The sequence below is a fragment of the Somniosus microcephalus genome, chromosome 6 (genome assembly GCF_052327205.1).
Source record: "Somniosus microcephalus isolate GS21.2 chromosome 6, FLI_Smic_1.0, whole genome shotgun sequence".
NCBI classification, from domain to species: domain Eukaryota; kingdom Metazoa; phylum Chordata; class Chondrichthyes; order Squaliformes; family Somniosidae; genus Somniosus; species Somniosus microcephalus.
Window position 1 is genome coordinate 37,122,881 of NC_140992.1, and position 26,107 is coordinate 37,148,987.

The window sequence follows — 26,107 nt, forward strand, 5'->3', positions numbered from 1 at the left end:
AAATTTTAACCTGCTCCTGAGGCGGGGTGCCCACTGTGGCAGTCCTGCCAGGTGAGCCTGTCAGGAAACCAGTGAGGCTTGCTAAGGTAAGTTAAAAAAAAGTACCTTGGTGGCACCTGGAGGAACAGGGAACGTGCAGGCCTCTGCTGCTTCGATCTCTTCCCCACCCCCGCTGCCATTAGATCCTTAGAGCACCCCCCCCCCCCTCACAGACATAACTTGCAGCCAGCAGCCTTCTTCTGATACTGAGCCGCCCAGCTTTTGTGCTTCCCTACCGCCCAGCTGCCTCTTTGACCAGCAGGATTCAAATGAAACCGGGGAGTTAAAATTCCCTGTATGGTGTAGGGCAAGAAGGATGATTCAACCAAAGTGTTCCATGATTATTTGCTGCCGTAATGGTCCAAAAGTTCAATAAGCCGGGTGCAGGACTCTAAGTTACATAGATTAGCCTGTTTTCAGACAGGTTCGCTGGACAACTAAAATTTGCCTGAGTCAATATGTTGTCCGGTGCATTTATGGCACAGTTAAGGCACGGCAGGTCGCGCCCTGAAATCCAGAGGTCTAATTTTACATCGGAAAAAGGGGTGGCCATGAGTTGAATTCCTTTTCTCAGTTTATAGGTTAGTGTTTGTACACATCTGCTGAGTTGGAGGATCCAGAGTGAAGATTATGAAGTCTTCTTCCAGATTCTTCCTCTTTTTCTTCAATTTGTAATGAATGAAGGTATGCACTCCCTTTAGCAGGAATATCCCAGCAATCAAGGCATAATAACTCCCATAAATCAGGAACTGGAGAATAAATGAGGCAAATATTTGTTACAATCCAATAAAACACCATTGAGGTAATCTGGAAAACCTGCCGCCATTCTTTTCAATCAGTGATAATAGAATCAACGATACTTATTTATATCAAATTAAAAGTGAGGACAGATCTGTGCTGTGAACTTGTCATCTGTTAACTGGGTCAACTCTGCCCATCAGTGACTTTGGTTGCATTTGTCTGGATTTAATTATAACCTTGAACTACTAAAAAATATCATACAATACTAGTGTGCTGTTCAATGCCAGTGAACAAAGGGATTTATTACAGCGCTGAAACACACCGTTTATTGTGATCTCTGTTAGATGAGACCAATGGAGGAAAAATAATTGTTTCACAACATCTCTTGGGCACCTCTTTCAAATGCTGGAGTTTATTGCCATAATCAATTCTACATTAACCTTGCAATGGATCGATTTGTGTCTCTGTAGTCCATTAGTTTTACTCATCTCATGATTAACTATTCTTCTTTGTAAATAAAGATGACTTCCTATTAGCTTGTCATGTGCAATCAGTGTTTGTGTATGGATCACTAAAATCCTTACACGGTGTCAGAACTTGGTTTTTAATCCATTGAAAACAAAAGGAAAATGTTAATCTAAGCTACAGAAGTGTTCTCAGCACGTAAAAACAAAAGAAATAGAAGCCGGTGGGATTCTCAAGCAGAAACATTACAGCTGCAGGTAGAACACTAATAGGATATTCTGAAATGTTTCTGCCAAACAAAACTAGATATATCTATAACGGATATTATTATAGCCCTAGTGAAATGTATTTTTTATAAGCCTGAGATAAGGCCAAGCTGGAAAAAGCATTGGGAACTCTCTCATACTGCATTAGGACTAGCCTGCAGGGTAGAAATTAGGCACATAAACACAATGGCACTGAAAATCTATGGGGCTGTGATCTTGGCAGCTACATGAGGATTGTGCCCACTGCTGAATTTTGCCTCTGACCCCGCAGAGTCTGGGGAGGAGCCTCCACTCCAGCCTTGTGCAGGCATATCTGTGATGACCCATTCATGCCGAACATGCTGCAATTACTGGTGGAAGCTAGCCAACCCAGGGGTGTGTGGGTCCCCCCGCAGAAGTCTGGCCTGAGAGGTCCCCAGTGTCAGGGTACCGCTTTAAAAACTTTATTAAAATATTCCCCCCCACCCCACCTCATCTTTGGGCCCCACTTCCACCATTTCAGCCAGGTATATCTGGTAAGACCAGGTGTACCTGTGCTGATTTTATGCTGGGTCATGACTGAAGGCCTAGGAACAGAAATGCCTCACATGGTGAGTTCACGCCCCCTCCTTCACATTGATGGTCTTGTAGGAGCAGGCACTGATTCCATCCCCACAAAGCCATCCTGGATAATATGGCTTAAGGCCAAGGTCCGCCCTATCTGGGTCCCGGTTGAGCTTACACGCATTCCAGTGATCTCCTGCCACACTTACAAGTTTTCTTTCTCCTTGATGCAAAGTCAAGAATGTAGCAAATATCTCTTGACGAGGAAAGTAGTAATTTACATCCCCCCCTTTGGATGATTGAGATTCACATGCTTGCGATTGAGAATCTTATCAGGAAGTATTCCAGCAAAATGTCCCTGAAGTCCTAGGTAAACATGACAGAAAATCTCAGAGCACTACTTCAGAGATGCTGAGAGAAAAATCTGAGGCTTAGAAAGAACAGAATGCAAGTTCCAGTTGCAAAGGCAACAAATTTTGGATGCATATTTATCGATAATGGTTTCAAACAAGTTTCATATTGTTTGAAACATGAAGCCCCAAAGACAAAATCAGAGCTTGAGATGATCATGGGTATGTTGAACTATCCTATGAAAGACTACCATAGGTGACAGAACCACTACGTAATCTAACAAAAAAGAATATACTTTTCAAAAAGGACTCCAGCTTTGATAAAGCTTTCAAAGAAATGAAACAACTGATCAAATAATCTCCAGGACCAGTGTTACAATATTTTGACACAAGAAAATCGTTATCCTACAATTTAATGGATGAGTTAGGAGTTTGGTGTGATAATCCTTCAAGATGACACATTTGTGGCTTATACTTCATATGCACTAACCAAAGTAAAAGAAATTAGGCACAAATAGATTTTTTGGTTATTGTGAATGGGTGCAGAACATTTTCGCACACAGATCGCCGGCAAATTTTAGGACCCCTCCGCGTCCCCCGCCCTCCAAACCCTACTCACAGGGCTTGTGTGTCAGTCCATTGCTCAGGAGCAATTATTGCATTCCATGTGGGCATACAGTATTATGCCATAATCATGGAAGGGGAGCAGCACCACAGAATGATGCAAAAGAGGTTCAAGCAGGATTTACTGCAAGAGACATTACAGCACATGTCGTCAATTAAATATTCTCTTCTGTGAAACAAAGGGAGCAATTTTGCCAGCCCTGAGGAGGCGGGTATGGAGGTGGGACTGCCGGGTACCCATCCCACCCCCAACCCGCCTCCGTGCCATCTTCCCAGGAGGCCGGCACCTGACCCGTGCCGGGTCCCGTCTCTTTGAGGTGGGAAGGGGATTAGTGCCAAGTAGTAGTTAACAGGCAGTTTTCTGGCTAATCCCTATTTTACCACCTAAAATGTGTGCTTCCCGACGGTTCCGAACCTCGCCAGGGTCAACGAGGCGAGCCGTGGGTCTGCGGGGGTCAGAGGGGCCGAAAAGTGCGCTGTGCAGGTGAGTGATGAGTGCAAGTGTGGAGAGGTAAGTGTGTGAGGTGAGTGTAGAGTGTTTTAATAAGATTACTTACCTTTGCTTCTTCCGCCAGGCTTCATCCCTTTAGGCTGCGGAGCTGCCTCATCTCCACGGCAGGGAAAGCAGAATGGCCGCTGCATTCTTAAATGCAGCAGCCTTCTGCTTTCTGCTCAGGAAGGCTTTCTAATTGAGTCTTGAGTAAAGACTCAACTTAGAAGACAGATTGTCAGTGTTTGACAGCTTCACAGAGCTCTCAAACGATGACAATTCATCTGTCAAAAAATTTTGACAGATGAAACATCATACGCTGACGTTCTCTGTCACCGACTTTCCCTTAATTGGCCTGCTAAACCCGCTGGGCGAGCTTAACAAGGTCAATCAAGGGAAAATAGCGTGGGTTGGCCGGACGTCGATGGAGGCGGGACTAAAACCCAACAAGCAGCAGTCCTGCCTCCATCACGTCCCCATTGGCAAAATCACCCCCCTAGTCTACCTTTGACACCACAGCTTTACCTCCTTCTCCCACACTTTCAAATAAAGGGACATTCCCTTAATCCACTACCCATTCTACCACATAAGCCCACTTTGCCATCTACATGACCGCCCCAAACATCATCACCTGAGTGAAGACATCAGGACTCTTCCCTGTATGATTCTAACCTCCATCAAGTGTCACGTCGGTGCACATTCTATTTTATCACAATGAGGTCTAAAGTGAATAAAGTCAACCTAATCTTTTCTAACACATGTTTCCCCTGGGCGGCCACATAAGCCTTCCTACCACCTATTCTAATGCTTCTCCTGGTGGAACTTGGAGGCCAGGATTGCTGGAGTAATTGGCCAATTTTGCTGTACAGTACAGCACTGAAGTATCAGCCTCGATTATACATTTAAGTCCTGGCATGGAACTTGAACTCACAATCTTCTGACTAAAAAGAAAGAGGAGATACACATCTTGAGGGATTAGTAGTGGAGAAATAAATCTTTACCGATCTCTCAGTATGTGATTTTGGGTTTTATAACTACGGGCATATAGTACAATTAGTGCAAGGCATGGCTAGGCATAGCACACAGAGTACTGTGTGCAGTTTTGATCACCTTATCATGGAAAGGACAATGGCCCATAATTTGTGGTCAGCGGCGAAGCAAAGGCATTGCGGCTGGCCCCAAAGTAAGTGATCTCTGTGGTGTGAAGTTTGCCTTTTCCGGCATGCAATTGAAATCAGTGTAAGACAATGGGGAATCCCTAACACGAGCTGCTGTGACGTCAACAAGCTGTCTAAGCAGCTAATCACAATGCAGAATTCTCACAGACCGAGGGCCAGGAAGTGAGTTAGCTCCTTTGATTGTAACTTTTAAAAAATATTACAGAGAGCAAAACAAAGATTGGTATTCTCACATGGGGAAAAGGCAAACCTGAAATAAAGATGAACAAACTTAAAAATTTTTTTTTTTTTTTTAATTTTCTTAACATTTTTATTTTTTATTAAAATTGATAAATTTGACACTCCACAAAATTAAAATTAGTTTTTCAGGCCGTATCATTTGTTTAGCTGTCAATACACTGTTAAACCCCAGTTACACCTAATCCAAAAGAGTCTAGAGGGGGCAAAATTCGGTTGCTTTGCACCTCCCGTTAGTGCCCTAAGGGGGTGCTAACGGGGTGCAAATCAACTAGCACCCGAGCGTGGCATTGCTAACGCCTTCCACGAAATTGAGTCATCACCGTGCGCAGCGCCCCGCTCGTGCCCCGGCCACGAACTTTGGTAGCGCCCCCTGACTTACTGCCGGACGCCATGTCCGACAGGGTTAGGGGGACGTGCGTGTGGCCGGGGCGGCGATAATTAAAGGGGAGGTGCTGGGCGGCCATTTTTTTTGCTGGCTGCCTGCCAGTACCTGCCCCCTCTGCCGTCCCCGGCCTCTTCTGCAGCGCCCCCCACGGGCTGCCGGCCACGCTCAGTCAGCCCGGCACTCCTCTTGAGTGCCGGGCTCTTTTGCCGGCACCGTGATCCCTGCTGGCCCAGCTGGACCCCGGATCGTGCTGCGCAAGGCCCCTCCCCTTTAATAAGGCCACAAAATGGCCACCCAGCACCTCGGCTTTTAATAGCGCCGCCCCGGCCACAGGTAGGCCCTCCTGACCCTGTTGGACATAGCGTCCGGCGGTAAGTCAGGAGACGCTACCGAAGATCATGGCCAGGGCATGAGCGGGGCGCTGCACACGGCGATGATGTCATCCATCCACCACCACCCTCTGCTTCCTGTCACTGAGTCAATTTTGTATCCATACCGCCATTTTCCCCTTATTAAGAAGATGGAAGCCCGTGGAATTAAGGGGAAAGTGGCGGTATGGATACAAAATTGACTCAGTGACAGGAAGCAGAGGGTGGTGGTGGATGGATGTTTTTCAGACTGGGAGGTGGTTTGCAGTGGTGTTCCCCAAGGGTCAGTTTTAGGTCAATTGCTCTTTTCAATTTTTATAAATAACCTTGACTTGGGTGTAGGGAGCAACAATGGGTCAGTAATTCCTCCCCAAACGCGTGAGTACGGAAGGGGTACTCACGTGCCTGGCCGGAGGAAATGCCGGTTTTCAGCATGCACAGCGCATGCGCTGAAAACCGGCATTTCCTCTCCTCTAACCCAAGAGGTGAAGAGGCTAGCGCGTGCGCTGTAGGGGGCAGCGCGTGCGTCTTGGATTTCCTCTGTTTTGGGGGATTTGCGCATGTGTAAAGGCCTCCGGTCTTTACGCTTGTAAAAAGCACACGTAAGTATTTATTTTTACAGGTAAGTGGTGTTTTAGTGCAATTTAGAATTTTTTCCCCACAGGTTTATTATTTTAAAGAATCTACAATAAGGTAAGTTTAGTTTTAGACCCTTTTTATTAAAAATTTATTTTTTTCAAAAAAAAAAATTGTTTAAATTTTTTTTTAAACTTATTTATACTTAATTTAATGATTGGGATGTTTTTTAAATTTTTATTTAAAGTTTAAATAGTGTTTTGGGCCCCCGTAGTTTTCATGAGTTTGACAGCTCTTACTGTCAAACTCATGAATGAGTTTCCCCTCCCCTGATTGGCTGCACAGTGCTCACCTGATCCCAGCCGGCACATCGCACTAACTACGCTGCTGGATCAGGTTAGCACATCGCGCCGACAGCTGAACCGGGCCTGTGAAAGGAAATGCAAGCAGGCCCGGGCTTCAGATGTCGGCGCGCAGGGTGAGTGCAGATCGGGGGCTTGCACGCGCGGCAAGCCCCCGATCTAATTTCAGGGCCATTATAAAGTTTGCAGAAGATACAAAACTTGGCAAAGTAGCAGATAGTGATGAGGATAGTTATAGGCTTCAGGATGACATATACAGGATGGTGAAATGGGCAGAAGCATGGCAGAAGGAGTTCAATGCGGAGAAGTGATGCACTTTGGGAGGACTAATATATATTATAAATGACACGATTTTGAAAAATGTAGATCAGCAGGGGGACCTTGGTGTCCATATATACAAATCCTTACAGGGTTATGTACAAAGCACGACTGCTCTTTCAACGAGCCAGCCGAGGCACAAATGGCCTCCTTCTGTGCTGTAACTTTCTATGATTCTATGATTGTATGATATGTTAACCCTGTTAGACCTGTTCAGTACATTTCCTTGATAAAATATCTGATCAGATAATCAGGACTTTGTTGAGAAAAGGTAATGACAATACTATAAGAAGGTTACCTGGGTAACAATGTCCAGCCCCAAACCTCTTGAATCGACTACAATAATGGTCAGGATGGTCTGAAGTACTAGTGCCATGCAATTGTTTATCCCAAACATTAAGGCATAACGATCCATGCAAAGATTAGATGCGATATGGAATCTGTGAATCAATAAAGCAGAATTATTCACCATGTAGAGTTTAAATTTATTGTCAAGGAGCTCTGTAGCAAATCAAAAGATTTTTTAAGTTGATCAAAAATTAATCTTTGCTAATAATTACATTTGGGTAATAAGATCCCTAATTATCCAGTTATTAGGATTGTGACAAGTATAATCAGTAAATGGATATACAAGAGCAGTTCAAAATATAGATGGCTATAGTAGGGACTTTATATAGGTTCTGACCAAAAGAGCGAACTCATTGTGAGAGCGAGTCTTGGAAATCTTTAGATAGTAAATATTAGAATCAGTTATAGAAATTAAAAGAACAAAAAGAAAATACTGCAGATGCTGGAAATCTGAAATAAAAACAGAAAATGCTGGAGATACTCAACAGGTCAGGCAGCATCTGTGAAGAGAGAAACAGGGTTAACGTTTCAGGTTGATGACCTTTCGTCAGAACTGGAAAAAAGCGGGAAATGGAACAGATTTTTAAGCAAGTGTAGGAGCTGGGAAAGGGAGGAGGGGATGAAGGAACAAAAGGGAAGGTCTGTGATAGGATAGAAGGCAGGAGAGGTTAAGAGACATTAAGAGATATCCAAGGCAAGAGGAGATGGTAATGGGACAGGTTAAGAAACAAAGGATGGCTCTAGATGAAGTGTAAATTGCGCTGGCAGAATGAAAGACAGCTGCCATGTAAGAACATAAGAACATAAGAAATAGGAGCAGGAGTAGGCCAATCGGCCCCTTGAGCCTGCTCCGCCATTCAATAAGATCATGGCTGATCTGATCCTAACCGCCAATCCACTATCACAGAACCATCTCCTGAATCTAACAGAATTAGACACACGAAATAGGAGCAGGATCAGGATCAGGCTACACGGCCCCTGGGCCCACTCCACTACCCACAGGGCCATGGCCGATCCGAACCTAGACTCATGTCCAAATTCCTGCCCGCTCCCCGTAACCCTTAATTCCCTTTACTTCTAGGAAACTGTCTATTTCTGTTTTAAATTTATGTAATGATGTAGCTTCTACAGCTTTTTGGGGCAGCATATTCCATGGACCTACCACCCTCTGAGTGAAGTAGTTCCTCCTCATCTCAGTTTTGAAAGAGCAGCCCCTTATTCTAAGACTATGCCCCCTAGTTCTAGTTTCACCCATCATCGGGAACATCCTCCCCGCATCCACCCGATCCAACCCCTTCACAATCTTATATGTTTCAATAAGATCGCCTCTCATTCTTCTGAACTGCAATGAGTAGAGTCCCAATCTACTCAACCTCTCCTCATATGTCCATCCCCTCATCCCCGGGATTAACCGAGTGAACCTTCTTTGTACTGACTCGAGAGCAAGTATGTCTTTTCTTAAGTATGGACACCAAAACTGTACACAGTATTCCAGGTGCGGTCTCACCAATACCTTGTACAACTGAAGCAATACCTCCCTATTTTTATATTCTATCCCCCTAGCAATGAAAGCCAACATTCCATTGGCCTTCTTAATCACTTGCTGCACCTGCATACTAACCTTTTGAGTTTCGTGCACCGGGACCCCCCAGATCTCTTTGTACTTCAGTACTTTTCAGTTTCTTGCCATTAAGATAATAACTTGCTCTACGATTTTTCCTGCCAAAGTGCATAACCTCACACTTTCCAGTATTGTATTCCATCTGCCAAATCTCTGCCCACTTACTTAGCCTGTCTATGTCCCCTTGCAGGTTTTTTATGTCCTCCTCACTCACTACTTTCCCTCCCATCTTAGTATCATCTGCAAACTTTGATATGTTACACTCGGTCCCCTCCTCCAAATCGTTAATATAGATTGTAAAGAGTTGGGGACCCAGCACTGACCCCTGCGGAACACCACTAGTTACTGATTGCCAGTCTGAGAATGAACCATTTATCCCAACTCTCTGCCTTCTGTTAGATAGCCAATCCTCTATCCATGCCAGAATATTACCCCCAATCCCGTGATTTTTTATCTTAAGCAATAATCTTTTGTGTGGCACCTTGTCAAATGCCTTTTGGAAGTCTAAATACACTACGTCCACTGGTTCCCCTTTATCCACCCTATATGTTACTTCCTCAAAAAACTCCAGCAAATTTGTCAAACATGACTTCCCCTTCATAAAACCATGCTGACTTTGTCCTATTAAATTATGATTATCCAAATGTCCTGTTACTGTCTCCTTAATAATGGACTCCAAAATTTTACCTACCACAGATGTTAGGCTAACCGATCTATAGTTTCCAGCCTTCTGTCTACTGCCCTTTTTAAATAAGGGTGTTACATTAGCAGTTTTCCAGTCTGCCGGGACCTTTGCCGAGTCCAGGGAGTTTTGGAAAATTATTACCAATGCATCCACAATCCTTACCGCCACTTCCCTCAAGACCCTAGGATGTAAGCCATGAGGTCCAGGTGATTTATCCGCCTTGAGTCCCATTATTTTACCGAGTACCACTTCCTTAGTGATTTTTATCGTGTTTAGCTCCTCCCCCCCTTTAGCCCCCTGTTTGTCCAGTGTTGGGATATTCTTAGTGTCTTCTACTGTAAAGACTGATATAAAATATTCATTCAGTGTTTTTGCCATCTCCATATTTCCCACCATTAATTTCCCGGTCTCATCCTCTAAGGGACCAACATTTACTTTAGCCACCCTTTTTTTTTATATAACTATAAAAACTCTTACTATCTGTTTTTATGTTTTTTGCTAATTTACTTTCATAATCTAAGAGAAGAACAGAAGGCACAAACAAAAAGTGTAGATAATAAAAAATATATATATGATAGGGGCCGAGGTTATGATCTGAAATTGTTGAACTCTATGTTGAGCCCAGAAGGCTGTAAAGTGCCAAATCGAAAGATGAGGTGCTGTTCCTCGAGCTTACGCTGAGCATCAGTGGAACAATGCAGGAGGCTGAGGACGGTGAGGTCAGAGTGGGAGTGGAGCAGAGAATTAAAGTGACAGGCGACCGGAAGCTCGGGGTCCCCCTTACGGACTGAACGGAGGTGTTCTGCAAAGCGAGCACCCAATCTGCGTTTGGTCTCCCCAATGTAGAGGAGACCACATCGTGAGCAGTGAATACAATATACTAAATTGCAAGAAGTACAAGTAAATCGCTGTTTCACCTGGAAGGGGTGTTTGGGGCCCTGGACAGTGGGAAGGAGGGAGGTATAAGGGCATGTGTTACATCTCCTGCGCTCGCACGGGAAGGTGCCGGGCGAAGGGGAAGGGGTGTTGGGGGTGATAGAGGAGTGGACCAGGGTGTCGCGGAGGGAGCGGTCCCTTCGGAATGCTGAAAGGGGAGGTGAGGGGAAGATGTGTTTAGTGGTGGGATCATGCTGGAGGTGGCAGAAATGGCGGAGGATGATCCGTTGAATATGGAGGCTGGTGGGGTGAAAGGTGAGGACAAGGGGAACTCTATCGTGGTTCCAGGAGGGAGGGGCAGGGGTGTGGGCAGAAGTGCGGGAGTAGAACGGACACGGTCAAGGGCCGTGTCAACCACAGTAGAGGGGGATCCTCGGTTGAGGAAAAAGGAAGACATGTCGGAAGCACTGGTATGGAAGGTGGCATCGTCAGAGCAGATGCGGCGGAGACAGAGAAACTGGGAGAATGGAATAGAGTCCTTACAGGAGGTGGGGTGGGAGGAAGTATAGTCCAGGTAGCTGTGGGAGTCAGTGGGCTTGTAGTGAATGTTTATCAATAACCTATCCCTAGAGATGGAGGCGGAGAAGTCAAGGAAGGGAAGGGAAGAGTCAGAGGTGGACCAAGTGAAGGTGAGGGAAGGGTGGAAATTGGAAGCAAAGTGAATGAAATTATCTAGTTCAGGGCGAGAGCAGGAAATTATAGAAATTAAAAGGTCTGTTTAATGTTTTAAAAATCGCCACCATTAAGTAAAAACAAGCTGTCCATTAAAAGGTAACTTGTGCTTGCATTTCAGGCAATGGCCAGAAGGACAATTCAACAAGAAAGAAACTGGGGTGGATTTTCATCTTCATCGCCAGGGCGGAGCACAGAATGGAAAATCTAGTGGGGAGGTTCACCGGCCCCTTACAGAACCCATTGGATTCCTATTAGTCTCCAAATTGAGTCTAATGTTGTACCTAAGGGGTTGCCTCATTCTTTATATATTTTTAATGAAAAAAAATCATAATAGTTTGGAGTGTGTCTGATTGCTTTTGAAGTTTGGGATCAGAATGTGACATATCTAATGTAGGTGTTACATATTCAATAATAAATTAGAATCCCACAATGCAATCAATTACTGAATTTCATGTTCACTTAATGTCTTTTTTACTTAATGATGTAAGACATAATTAGGATTTTTTAAAGACAGTTACATTTTTAAAATTTCTATAACTGATTCTAACATTTAACATCTAAAAATTTCCAAGAGCTCCCTCCTAATGACTTGCCTGTCAAGGAAAGGTATCAAGTGTAGCATGGGTGCTAAGTCATGAGGAGGGAAGAAAATCAGATTGTGAGCTATACAACTACTAGCACTACATTTTGAGTAATGTTGGCAGAGGCCTGGTAGCTGGCGACCTTTCTGTACTCTCAGTTAGAGAACAGTGCCTGACATTGGGGGAGGGAGCGAAAAATAATATAAAAATTTGGGGGGGGTGGGGGAAGAGATACAGTTAGAAACCTTAGCAGCACTCACGTGGTTATGGTGATGAGCAGCATGTATGAGGCTTTGAATATCATGTAACCAGCATAGCAAACCCAGATGTGATCTGTATAGTCCATGATAAATAGAGCAGCACTGCTAATGCCTGAGAAGATTCCCAGTACTAGTTCTCCCCAGATAGCCCAGTCCAGCTTAATGTAACCCACACCAAAGGAGGTGATGGCACCTATAAACAGAGGGGGAAAAAAATCAAATCTCAAACCATTACTGCACTGCTGTTACTGAAGTGTTATTTTAAAATATATGGGTTAACTCTTTGTTACAAATAGTGGACAGAGAACTGCATACAAATGCATTAAGTGTTTGTCCACTAATATTGCCAACAATAATTTCTAGCCTTATATTTTAAGATTTTGCTTCAGATTTCTAACCATGGCCTTATAGGAAGCGTCTCATATTTTCCATCACAACCCTATGGCTGTCCATATCTAGAATGCTCAAAAGTGGTGTCTTAAGTTGAAATGAATCTAAAACATGGTAGTTTGAATTTGGAATAACTTTAAAGTTGATTCCTATCTATTAGAATAGCTTGATGTATTAATTACTATTCTATCTGTATGCTAATGTTGAAATGTTCAAATCTATGAAATTTAATCTGGCCAATTCAAAATCCTGCACCAAATGCATTGCACACCACAGAAATCCTACAGATTCTAACCTTCCTTGATAGACGAGTATGGAAGAAACTTGCGTCAAACAGGCAAGCTTCTACACAACTTCTGGTCCTGCTCCAAAATCTAACCATTCTAGACAATAATTTGGGAAGCCACAGAGTCTGTGACCATTCTCAGGCTTTTATTATAGAATTCACCAAAGTTGGGCTACTGCATGAACATCATCCTCTTCCACCTCCCAATTAAAATTCCTCCATTTGTCCCTCACCGGCGGAGTCCCTAGTTACTACCAACTGCTGCTCCAGGGACTCGCACTATGCTGCATGTTATAGGAAGGAAATCCTATCTTATGCTAGTTTTGTGAGATCAGGAATTCCCCCTTCCTACCCCCACAGAGTGCAGCAGACTTTGTTGCCTGGAGCAGCAGCAGCATCAGATGAAGCCAAAAGCTGTGGAGAGTGGTGCATCAGGGAAGTAGTTCCAGAGAATAGGGTTGAAGGCTCTGCCACAAACACTGGGGTGCACAGAATGCCAGAGTTGGAGAATCGAAGGGTGCTGAAGGTAGTCACAAAGTTGTGGGGGAGGAAATGCAGCCATGGAGGGTTTTGTAGATGAGATGGGGGGGGGGGCTGGTGGGGGTGGCCACGGGTGGCAGCAGGGAACCAGTGTAGATAAACGACGATGGGAGTGATGGGTGAGTGGGATATAGTTTAGGATGGGATATGGGCGGATAAGTTTGATCGACTTAGAGTTTATGAAGAAAGGGGGATGGAAGAAAGATATTGGAAAAATCGAGTGTGGAGACGACAGATGCATGGATAAGGGTTTCAGTGGCAGTGGATGAGGTGGAGGGAAGCAGTTACAGAGGTAAAAGTAAGCAGTTTTGATGATGGTTAAGATACAGAGTTTGATACTCAACGTTGGGTTAAATAAGTGCAAAGGGTTTGCATGGTTTGATTAACCTGAGCAAGCAGTCACAGAGGGAAAATAGTGCTGGAGAAATTAATGGGATTGAAAGCTGATAAATCCCCAGGGCCTGATAATCTGCATCCCAGAGTACTAAAAGAGGTAGCCATGGAAATAGTGGATGCATCAGTTGTCATCTTCCAAAATTCTATAGATTATGGAACAGTTCCTGCAGATTGGAGGGTGGCAAATGTAACCCCACTATTTAAAAAAGGAGGGAGAGAGAAAACAGGGAACTACAGACCGGTTAGCCTAATATCAGTAGTAGGGAAAATGCTAGAGTCTATTATAAAGGATGTAATAACAGGACACTTAGAAAATATCAACGGGATTAGACAAAGTCAACATGGATTTATGAAAGGGAAATCGTGTTTGATAAACCTACTGGAGTTTTTTGAGGATGTAACTGGTAGAATAGATAAGGAAGAACCAGTGGATGTGGTGTGTTTGGATTTTCAGAAGGCCTTTGATAAAGTCACACATAAGAGGATAGTGTGCAAAATTAAAGCACATGGGATTGGGGGGAATATACTGGCATGGATTGAAAATTGGTTAACAGGCAGGAAACAGAGAGTAGGAATAAATGGGTCTTTTTCGGGGTGGCAGGCGGTGACTAGTGGGGTACCGCAGGGATCAGTGCTTGGGCCCCAGTTATTCACAATATATATCAATGATTTGGGTGTGGGAACCAAATGTTAATATTTCCAAGTTTGCTGACGACACAAAACTAGGTGGAATTGTGAGTTGTAGTAACCTGGGAGGTTATGAGTAACCTGATCCACCAGGTGGTGCTGTGGCAATTGGTCTCCTGAGTTAAGTCTGATCTGTACTGGTTGTACTCTTTGTTTTTGCTGCCTCATGGCAGAAGCTTTTATGTGCAAGTGTTGATTAAACCATGTTACGGAGTTAACCTGTGTCCGTCTCCATCTATGGCCACCTCAAGATACCACATATGGCGACGAGAATAAAGGACGGAAAAGTTTTGGTGGATCAGTCATAGTTAGGGAGTATTCAGAAGAGGTGCTCGGGTTGGTTAGCAAACTAGTCGGAAAAGCACGAGGCTAGGCCGCGGGAGTCGAAACAGAGTTTGATTTTTTGGCTGAAGTGACCGGACTCCAAGGATGGCAGGAACGGTAGGCTCCGTGGCACCTTTTGACAGCAAGTCGCAGTCTTGGGAGGAGTATTGTGAAATACTGAGCCATTTCTTTATGGCAAACGAGGTGGACAGTGCTGAAAAGAAAAGGGCCATTTTACTGAGTTGTGTGTGAGCGCAAACCTATACACGGATGAGGAATCTGCTGAGCCAGGAGCGGCCAAGAGAAAAATCTTTTGACAAGTTGGTGAGTCTACTAAAGAATCATTTCAATCTGAAACCTAGTGAAATAGTACAGAGATGGAAATTCAATTCGAGGATTAGGAGGCCGGAAGAAAGTGTTACTGAGTATGTGGAGGAGCTTCGGAAGCTCGCAGAGGACTGTAATTTTGGAAATGCGCTCACAGTCATGTTAAGGGACAGACTAGTATGCGGAGTTAACGACGACAGTATACAGCAAAGGTTGCTGTCAGAAGAAGGATTAACGTTTGAGATGGCACTTAAAAAAGCACAAGCCATGGAGACGGCTAACAAGGACATTAAGGACTTAAACAGTATGAGCAAGGAGAAATGGTGTAAACCAGTGGGAGGAGCTGTTTTCAAGATGGAAGCTGGCGCGAAAAGTCCACCAGTCGGGGTTGGGGATTGCTACCGATGTGGCGGGACGAGCCATTATGCAAAGGACTGCAGGTTTGCAAAGGCAAAGTGCCACAATTGTGGAAAAATAGGGCACTTAAAGAAAGTCTGTAAAAGGGCAGTGAGTGAGAGAAGCAGTGCTAAAGGGGCAAAGCATGCTAAAGGGGGGAGGGAGAAGTACACAAAGCGGGCAAATTACATACAAGAGGAGGAAGAGTCTAGTGAGTCTAGTGAGGAGGTTTTCACTATATACAGTATAGACACTTCAAGGCCCAACGTACCCCCTCTCACTCAGTATTTGATAGTGAACGGAGGTCAAGTAAAGTTTGAGATTGACACCGGATGTAGTGTAACCATAATGTCGCAGACTGAGTACGCCAAGCTATGGGGGGAAGCAAAAGTACCAGAGCTAGGTACATGCCCCATTAGTCTCAAAACCTACACAGGACAGAAGGTGGACATTTTGGGGGCGGCCGAAGTACAAGTGAAACACAAAGGAGTCACCAAAGAGCTTACAGTGGTAGTGGTAGCAGGGTCAGGGCCAAACCTGTTAGGGCGAGGGTGGATCAGTGAGTTGAGTGTGGACTGGCAGGCAATGAATAAAATGGAGGACAGTACAGAGGCACTGCAAGAAGTGCTGATGAAGCATGAGTTAGTGTTCAAGGACGAACTGGGCACCTTAAGGGGAGCCACAACCAAGATTCATGTAGCCAGTGATGCCATGCCTCGTTTCTTTAAACCAAGGTCGGTACCTTTTGCAATGAAAACCAAGGTTGAGGTGGAACTAGATCGCCTGCTAAAGGACAAAGTAATAGAACCAGTGAAATTTTCAGACTGGGCGGCACCAATAGTCCCGGTATTGAAGCCCGATGGCAACGTAAGGGTGTGTGGTGACTATAAGTTAACAGTGAACAGAGTATCATCACTGGAACAGTACCCCATTCCGAGAATGGAGGACATGTTAACATCGCTCGCTGGGGGAGAAAGATTCAGCAAACTGGACATGAGTCATGCGTATCAGCAGATATTGCTAGATGAAGAATCAAAAAAGTTTGTCACGGTGAACACGCACAAGGGGCTGTTCACGTATGCCAGGTTACCATTTGGTGTCAGTTCTAGCCCAGCAATATTCCAACGGACTATGGAGGGCATTCTGCAGGGCATTCCAAAGGTGGCCGTGTACTTAGATGATATTCTGCTAACAGGAAGTGATGATCAGGATCACTTAAAAACACTGGACAAAGTGCTACAGCGGCTGGAAGAGGCAGGGCTATGCCTGAAACGGAGTAAGTGTAGTTTCATGGAGAAGGAAGTTACATTCCTGGGACATCGGGTGGATGCCACAGGCCTCCATCCATTACCAGGGAAAGTGCAGGCAGTGCAGGATGCACCTGCACCCACCTCAGTGACTGAACTGAAAGCCTATCTAGGGCTCCTGAATGATTATAACCGGTTTCTTCCAAACTTATCGATGCTGCTGGCACCCCTGCACAAACTGCTGAGAAAGGAGGAGCCATGGCGTTGGGGGCCAGAGCAAGCGAAAGCGTTTCAGCAGTCAAAGGAGCTACTTCAGTCCAGCAGGGTGTTAGTGCATTACGACGAGAAGAAGGAGCTGATAATGTCCTGCGACGCATCACCCTATGGAGTGGGGGCAGTGTTGGCCCACCGCATGCCAGATGGAGCAGAAAGGCCCATCGGGTTTGTTTCACGCACGCTCACAGCTGCGGAAAAGAACTATTCACAGCTTCATAAAGAGGGGTTAGCCATTATATTTGGAGTAAAGAAATTCCATAAGTACATACATGGGAGGAAGTTTGTAATCAGTACTGACCACAAGCCTCTTATTAGGTTACTGAATGAGATGAAAGCGGTGCCTCAAATGGCATCACAGAGAATAATGAGATGGGCAGTAATACTAAGAGCCTATGAATATGTGATCACGTACAGAGCTGGCAAGGAAAACGGGAACGCGGATGCTCTCAGCCGCCTGCCCCTCTCAAAATCTCCTCGCAGTACTTCCCCTGAGGAGCACGTCCTGATGCTGGATCAGGAGATCAGTCCCCTGATGACTTCAGTGCAAATCCAGGGCTGGACAGCCAAGGACCCCGTTCTGTCAAGGGTCCGTGAGTATGTGTTGAAAGGCTGGCCAGATCACCGTGAGTGACCGGAGTTCGCGCCGTACAGACAGAGACAGCACGAGCTCAGTGTCCAAGATGGATGTGTGCTATGGGGAGCATGCATCATAGTCCCAGAGCGGGGACGCTCTACTTTGATGGAACAGTTGCATCAATCGCACCCAGGAATGACTAGAATGAAAGGACTGGCTAGGGGCTACCTGTGGTGGCCTAACTTGGATGCTGAAATTGAGTCAAAGGTAAAGTCATGCACTATATGTCAGGAACAGAGGAAAGCACCTGCCGGGGCACCACTCCATCCCTGGGAGTGGCCGAGCAAACCCTGGAGGAGAATTCACATAGACTATGCGGGGCCTTTTAGGGGCAAAATGTTTTTCGTGCTGGTAGACGCTCACTCAAAGTGGATCGATGTTTATCCAGTGAGCTCTGCAACGACTGATGCCACACTGAATTGTCTCAGGTACAGCTTCAGCACGCATGGTATTCCAGAAATGATTGTATCCGACAATGCACAGTGTTTTGTTAGTGAAGGGAGCAAAGAATTCATGGTAAGGAATGGAATCACACATGTTACCTCGGCTCCATATCACCCAGCCTCAAATGGGTTAGCCGAGCGAGCCATGCAGACTTTTAAGGAGCTCATGAGGAAGAGCTCAGGTGACACCCTGGAGACCAAGCTCAATAGAGCCTTGTTTAGTTATCGTATAACACCCTAAGCTACCATGGGGCTTTCTCTGGTTAAGTTGATGATGGGGAGAAAGTTGCGGTGCACGTTAGACCTGATACACCCAGATCTCAAAAGCAAGGTTGAGACAAAACAAACAAACCAAAAAGCGTACCATGACAAACATACTAAAGCTTGCCATTTCGCCATAGGGGACTCTGTGTACACCCGGAACTTCGGCTATGGACCTAAATGGATACCAGGACTAATCCAGGACATTACAGGACCTGTGTCGTACTCTGTGTTACTAGGGGATGGTCGAGGGGTTTGTCGGCATGTGGATCAGCTTGTCAGTCGGCAGCAGGGGGAACTGCCTCAGATGGAACAAAGGGCAGTAGAGGAGGCTGTTCCAGGACCCAGCACGGCTTATAAGGTGCCAATGGACACTGGTACCGCCAGGCCACAGCGGGACAGTGTAAAACCAACATCAGAGACTACTCCAATCTCAAGTGCGAATGAACCTGAGAATCCACCACAAGTGGAATTAAGACATTCACAAAGGATTCGCAAGCAACCAGAAAGACTTATACAAACCTGTTAAATTAGTCAGGGGTTAACCATAGTTAGAGCATACTGGTTAATTAAAACGTAGTACCTAGTAAGGGTTATTGTTTAAGAATTGCACACGGCAATCTTAAGGGGGGAGGAGTGTAGTAACCTGGGAGGCTATGAGTAACCTGATCCACCAGGTGGTGCTGTGGCAATTGGTCTCCTGAGTTAAGTCTGATCTGTACTGGTTGTACTCTTTGTTTTTGCTGCCTCATGGCAGAAGCTTTTATGTGCAAGTGTTGATTAAACCATGTTACGGAGTTAACCTGTGTCCGTCTCCATCTATGGCCACCTCAAGATACCACATGAGTTGTGAGGAGGATGCAAAGAGGCTTCAAGGCGATTGAGACAAGTTGAGTGAGTGGGCAAATACATGGCAGATGCAGTATAACGTGGATAAATGTGAAGTTATCCACTTTGGTAGGAAAAACAGAAAGGTAGAGTATTATTTAAATGGTGCTAGATTGGGAAATGCTGATGTACAAAGGGACCTGGGTGTCCTTGTACACCAGTCACTGAAAACAAACATGCAGGTGCAGCAAGCAGTTAGGAAGGCAAATGGTATGTTGGCCTTCATTGCAAGAGGATTTGAGTACAGGAGCAAGGATATCTTACTACAGTTGTACAGGGCCTTGGTGAGACCACACCTGGAGTACTGTGTGCAGTTTTGGTCTCCTTACCTAAGAAAGGATATACTTGCCATAGAGGGAGTGCAGCAGAGGTTCACCAGACTGATTCCTGGGATGGCAGGACTGTTGTATGAGGAGAGATTAGGTCGACTAGGCCTGTATTCACTAGAGTTTAGAAGAATGAGAGAGGAGCTCATTGAAACGTATAAAATTCTGACAGGGCTAGACAGACTGGATGCAGGGAGGATGTTTCCCCTGGCTGGGGGGTCTAGAATGAGCAGTCACAGTCTCAGGATACAGGGTAGGACATTTAGGACTGAGATGAGGAGAAATTTCTTCACTCAGAGGGTGGTGAACCTGTGGAATTCTCTACCACAGAAGGCTGTGGAGGCCAAGTCACTGAATATATTTAAGAAGGAGATAGATAGATTTCTAGACACAAAAGGCATCAAGCGGTATGGGGAGAGAGCGGGAATATGGTATTGAGATAGAGGATCCGCCGTGATCATATTGAATGGCGGAGCAGGCTCGAAGGGCCGAATGGCCAACCCCTGCTCCTATTTTTCTATGTTTCTATGAAAATGAAATTAGTGACAAGGGAGTGAAGTTTATGGTAGAGGCTGAAAGCAATGATTTTTTGTTCCTGGTGTTCAGTTTGAAGACTTTTTCACTCATCTATGATGTAGGTATTCTGACAGCACAGAGTCAGTTGTAGGGTTGAGCAAAGTGGTGAAAAAGTACAGCTGGGTTTCATCAGCTGCATACATTTGGAAGCTGACCTCATGTGGCAAATGATGTCAAAAAGAGGCAGGATGTAAACGAGGAAAAGGAGTGGTCCAAGGATGCATCCCTGGGGGTGTTTGCAAAATCAGGAATGCTCAGGTGTATGAAGGAATCACAGAAATCACAGAAACCCCACAGTGCAGATAGAGGCCATTTCGGCCCATCGAGCCTGCACCGACACATATCCCACCCGATCCCCGTAACCCCATGTATTTAATCCCCCTAACACTAAGGGTCAATTTATCACAGCCAATCAACCTAACCCGCACATCTTTGGACTGTGGGAGGAAACCGGAGCACCCAGAGAAAACCCACGCAAACACGGGGAGAATGTGCAAACTCCACACAGACAGTCACCCGAGGCCGGATTCGAACCCGGGTCCCTGGCGCTGTGAGGCAACAGTGCTAACCACTATGCCACCATGCTGCCACTCATGGAACCACTCAAATGGCAGTCCTATGGCAATGTACAACAGAGGAGAGCCAGTGGAGGAGGATGGCATAGCCGATTGTGTTAAATACTGCAAAGAGGTAGAGGAGAAGGAGGGATAATACACAGTGGTTGCAATCACAGAGGAAGTAATTTGTGCCTTTGGCAAGGGAGTCTCTATGCTGTGATTAGGGTGGACGATGACCTGAAGGGAAATGAACAGGGAGTGTTAATAGTGATCGATATGGTGCTGGGGCGGATGGGGAATGGTTACAATATCTTCAAGAATAATTACCCAAGAAAGTTTGGAGATAGGGTGGTAGCTAGAGAGGACAGTAGGGTCAAGAGCTGCCTTTTTGAGGAGGAAGGTAATAATGGCGGTTTTAAAAGGGAAAGGCTCAGTGGCTAAAGGAGTCATTAGTAATATCAGCAAGCATAACAACTGGGAAAGGTAGTTGAGTGATTATGAGCTAGATAAAAAGGGAATCGAGAAAGCAAGAGGCGGGTCTCAGACAACAGTTAAATTTGGAGAGAGCAAGGGGGAGATGGGAGGGAAACCTGCAGGAGGTCAGGGAAAGTGAGTAGGGCTGCGGGATGATTGGAAGAGGGAGGGCAGGTGGCAACAGAGACGTTTCCCACATTACAACGGTCACTCCACTTCAAAAGTACTTCATTGGCTGTAAAGCGCTTTGAGACGTCCGGTGGTCGTGAAAGGCGCTATATAAATGCAAGTCTTTCTTTAACAGCACAGATAGCCTCATTCTCTGAGATAAAGAAATCCATAGGCTCTTTGCACTTGGTTTTGGAGATGAGGGTTAAGCGGGTGGGGGTGGAGGAAAGGGGTTTCAAGAGGTTGTTCATCATGGAGAAAAAGGGCTGCAGATAGTCTTTACCCTCTATGACAATCCTGGAGTAATGGAAGAATTCAGTTGAATAAAATGAGGCACAGTAAAGCTTAATGTACCCATGGAAGATCTGGTGATAAATAAATGAACTATAGAATGGCAGGCTGTTGGCTGGCACCAAAGGAGTTCTCGCCAGCAAGAAGGTAAGTCGCGGGGAGCACTCCTGCTGCTCCTTAACTTAAATGGCCTTGTCTGGTCCCGCTGTCTCTGCTCACTGTCTTCACCTGACGGGAAAGCCACAGCGGTTTCCCTGCCTAGGCTAGGGCCAGACATAATATTGCAGTCGGGGGCAGATGATCCCCGATGGACCCCAATCTGCATATTTAAAGAAGGACGCTGCTGGCTTCAGGCGGGTGCCTTTGCCACCTGTTCAGGTTAAATTGGAAGATGGTGGAATCCAGGCCAATTATCGGCAGGTAAGTCACCCAGTCAATTTTTTTACCAGCGTAGAACCCCAGTTTGCATATTGCCTGTTTTGGGTGAAAGTGGTGGGCGCTCATTTAATGGCCTGCCTGAGAATTGAATACTTTCTGTAGTCTCTTGGTAGTTTTAGTCTGGGGAGTGATGTGTCAGTGTTCAGTGGAATTTTAGTGTGGGCGGGGACCTATCTGTGTTACTTGGTTTTAGTGTGGGCGGGGATATATCTGTGTTACTTGGTTTTAGTGTGGGCGGGGATATATCTGTGTTGCTTGGTTTTAGTGTGGGCGGGGATATATCTGTGTTACTTGGTTTTAGTGTGGGCGGGGATATATCTGTGTTACTTGGTTTTAGTGTGGGCGGGGATATATCTGTGTTACTTGGTTTTAGTGTGGGCGGGGATATATCTGTGTTACTTGGTTTTAGTGTGGGCGGGGATATATCTGTGTTACTTGGTTTTAGTGTGGGCGGGGATATATCTGTGTTACTTGGTTTTAGTGTGGGCGGGGATATATCTGTGTTACTTGGTTTTAGTGGGTGTTCAAAGTCTCCACCAATTTCCCTCTGCCAGGTGAAAAACTGGACGTGGTAGTTAAAAATTACCCGTCCCCCCATCCCCGGTATTTCTTCAGTGGTGTTTAGTTGTATTCACTCACTAGATAAATATTCTATCTGACAGGATAACAAAACGCACCCTTTATTTCATAGATTTTAAATTCTCCTCTATCAGCTCACCAAGAAACAAGATTAGCTTCTTAATAACTAACTGATTTCTGGCAACCAACAAGGTTCCCATTCATTTCTCCTGTTATATGGAACATGATGTTTCTGAAGGTGTGCCTCTTAGGTGTTTATAGCATCATAAATTATATTGTAGTGAAAGTTTTGAAGGTCACACAGATTCAGAAAGATAGCATACTTTTCATTGGAGAAGCAAAATGACTTCAAGAAAACAAATCGAAAAGGGTAGTATCAACTAATACTGAAGTGCCAGACTAAACAATTCTGTATTAAATGGTGACAAAGCGTACCAGAGGTGAGTGTTGGACCAAATGACAATTTTTTAATGATGGTGGGGAACTGTCTTTGATCTTTGGTAGTTTTAGTGCAGCTAGGTATGTTACTTAGTAATTCCATACATGTAGGAATCTGCCTGTGTTCTAGTGTTGGTGGGAATTTGTTTTCTAGTGTAGGTGGGGATATGTCTGCGTCACCTGGTAGTTTTAGTGTAGGTGGAATACTTTCGGTATTTGCTTGGTAGTTTTAGTCTGGGGAGGGATGTGTCATTGTTCAGTGTAATTTTAGTGTGGGTGGGGATCTATCTGTGTTACTTGGTTTTAGTGTGGGTGGGGATCTATCTGTGTTACTTGGTTTTAGTGTGGGTGAGGATCTATTTGTGTTCTCTGGTAATTTTTGTGTTAGTGGGATGCTGTTTGTTCTCTGGTAGTGTTAGTACCATTGTCTTCGGCTCCTGCCACAAACTCCGCTCCCTAGCCACTGATTCTATCCTTCTCCCTGGCCACTGCCTCAGGCTGAATCAGACTGTTTGCAACCTTGGCGTCTTATTTGACCCGGAGCTGAGCTTCGGACCTCATATACACCCCTTCACAAAGACCGCTTAATTTCTCCTCCGTAATATCGCCCGTCTTTGCCCCTGCCTCAGCCCATCTCCTGCTCAAACCCTCATTCATGCTTTTGTTACCTCCAGACTCAATTACTGCAATGGTCTCCTGGCTGGCCTCCCATCTTCCACCCTCCATAGACTTGAGCTCATCCAAAACTCTGCTGCTTATATCATAACCAAGTCCCATTTACCCATCACCTGACCTACATTGACACCCGGCCCACCAATGCCTCGATTTTAAAATTCTCATCCTCGTATTCAAATCCCTCCACGGCCTCACCCCTCTCTATCTTTGTAACTTCCTCCAGGCCTACAACCCACCAAGAACCCTTTGTTCCTCCAACTCTGGCCTTTTGTGTATCCCCCATCACCTTCGCCCCACCACTGGCGGTCGTGCCTTCAGCTGTCTAGGCCCTAAGCTCTGGAATTCCCTCCCAAACCATTTTGCCTCTCCACCTCTCTCTCCTCCTTTAAGACTCTGCTTAAAACCTACTTCTTTGACCAAGCATTTGGTCACCTGTGCTAATGTCTCCTTCTTTGGTTCAATGTCAATTTGTGTTTGATTACACTCCTGTGAAACACCATGGGAGGTTTTACTACATTAAAGGTATTATATAAATGCAACTTGTTGTTGTTGGGAGGGATGTGTCAGTGTTCTCTTGGAATTTCAGTATAGATGGAGATCTGTTTGTCTCCTATGATAGTTTTAAGAGGAATATCTCTGTGTTACATGGTAGATTTAGTAGAGGCAGATGAGAGAGAGCGATTCACTCCCCTGCTTGTCACCATACTGCTGTTTCCTTTCCAAAATTTTAACCATTTTCCTCCTCAGCATCTTCGTTTCCTGTTGATGCTCCTAGTGGCAGGCCCAAAACAGGCTGAGAACATGCACTAAATATATAACACTAATTCCTGAAGATTATGCCAGGGCAAAGCTCAACAGTCCTGCAGCCTAAACATCGGGACCAGCAAATTTACATGACTATATGTAGTGAATACCAAAATGAATGTTGTTTTAAAGTAAGTTGAAAATTGAAATATTAAGAGTCATGCTTATGTGATAGGAACTAAACATGACACAATGTTAACACATTACTGTAATTGTGATGAAATATTCCATTCATCACTGCCTGTGACTGTGGTCGGTTTCAGTTTCATTTCCCTTCCCCCAGTTCCGTTTCCTCACCATTGTATTGTATATTGGAATGTGTTGTGTGTAGGGCTCCGCCCATACCTGGCCCCTATGTAAGCAAGCTCAGTCTGGCCTCATATCCAGTACTGCAGCCCTCCGGATGGAAGATACCTCTCTCCACTACGTGTTACCTTCTAAGTTAATAAAAGCCTTGTTTTGTTTCGCTAACATCGAGTCTCGGAATTATTGAGGCACATCAATTTTATTAACTTATTTTTCAACACAATGGATCAACTCCTGAAACCCGAACGTTTGGATTTGGATCAGCATGCTCCGGACGCATCAGCACGCTTCGGACACTGGTTTATGTGTATGGAATTCTTCCTGGACAATTCTGCAGCCGTCAAAGACGCTACGGACGCTGCGAGTATGAAACTCGGAATTCTGCGGAATTGGGTAAGCCCCTCATCCAAGACGCCGACACGTACCTGGCCGCCTGCGACATCTTAAAGGCGCATTACCAGCAGCCTACGAATGAGGTGTATGCTAGGCATCTGCTCGCTACTCGCGCACAGCGACCTGGGGAATCGGTGGAGGAGTTCCTAGGCACCCTGAAAATGCTTGGCAAAGACTGCAAGTGCCGAGATGTAAAAGCCGCAGTGTACACTGACGAGCTTGTTCGCGATGCCTTTATCACAGGCCTCAGCTCCACTTACATCCGGCAAAGACTGCTGGAAAAAACAGGATTGGACCTGAAACAGGCTGCGGACACCGCGCGATCCCTGGATGTGGCCCAGAGAAACTCGGACGCCTACTCTTCAGCCCGCGCCGTCCACGCCGCCACGTGTGCACCAAGAGCGCCGCCATCTTGGAAGGCATCTTCCCCGCCCGGCAGCCCGACACCGTCGGGGCCCCGCTCTCCCCCCAGAAGCCCTACGACAGCCGCGACGCGTCGGGGACCCAACTGCTACTTCTGCGGGCAGCCAAAGCACACCAGAAACCTGTGCCCGGCGAAAGGCACCACCTGCTTTAAGTGCGGTAAGAAGGGGCACTTCGGGAAGGTGTGCAGAGGGAACCCCGCCGGAAAACCAACCGCCGGAAAACCCGCCACCGCCGCGTGCGCGCCGTGGGAGCGGCCATCTTGGACGCCATCTTGCCCGACCTCGTGGGGTCCGCCATCTTATGAGCAGACAGCGTGGACGCCATCTTGTCTCGATCAGGGCCCTACAGTGGCATCGGTCACAGTGGACCAGACCAGGCCGCACCCGCTATCCAAATCAATGGTGGACATCGAGGTAAACGGGTGCAGGGTTAAATGTTTAATTGACAGTGGAAGCACGGAGAGTTTTATCCACCCTGAACTGGCACAACAACTCTCCCTAAAGGTGGTCC

At 45.7% G+C, this 26,107-nt stretch overlaps 1 protein-coding gene across 1 annotated transcript in view; it reads right to left on the reverse strand.

Moving 5' to 3' along the window:
- Positions 1–205: 205 nt before the first annotated feature.
- LOC147115619 (thiamine transporter 2-like) overlaps positions 206–26,107 on the reverse strand; it is a 34,847-nt gene continuing 8,945 nt past the window's right edge. The window contains exons 3-5 of the mRNA XM_085990041.1: positions 12,052–12,244; positions 7,244–7,385; positions 206–788 (exon numbers count right to left, since the gene is read on the reverse strand). Coding sequence (XP_085846167.1) covers positions 615–788; positions 7,244–7,385; positions 12,052–12,244 — 509 coding nt within the window. The 3' untranslated portion in view covers positions 206–614. The remainder of the gene's footprint in view (positions 789–7,243; positions 7,386–12,051; positions 12,245–26,107) is intronic.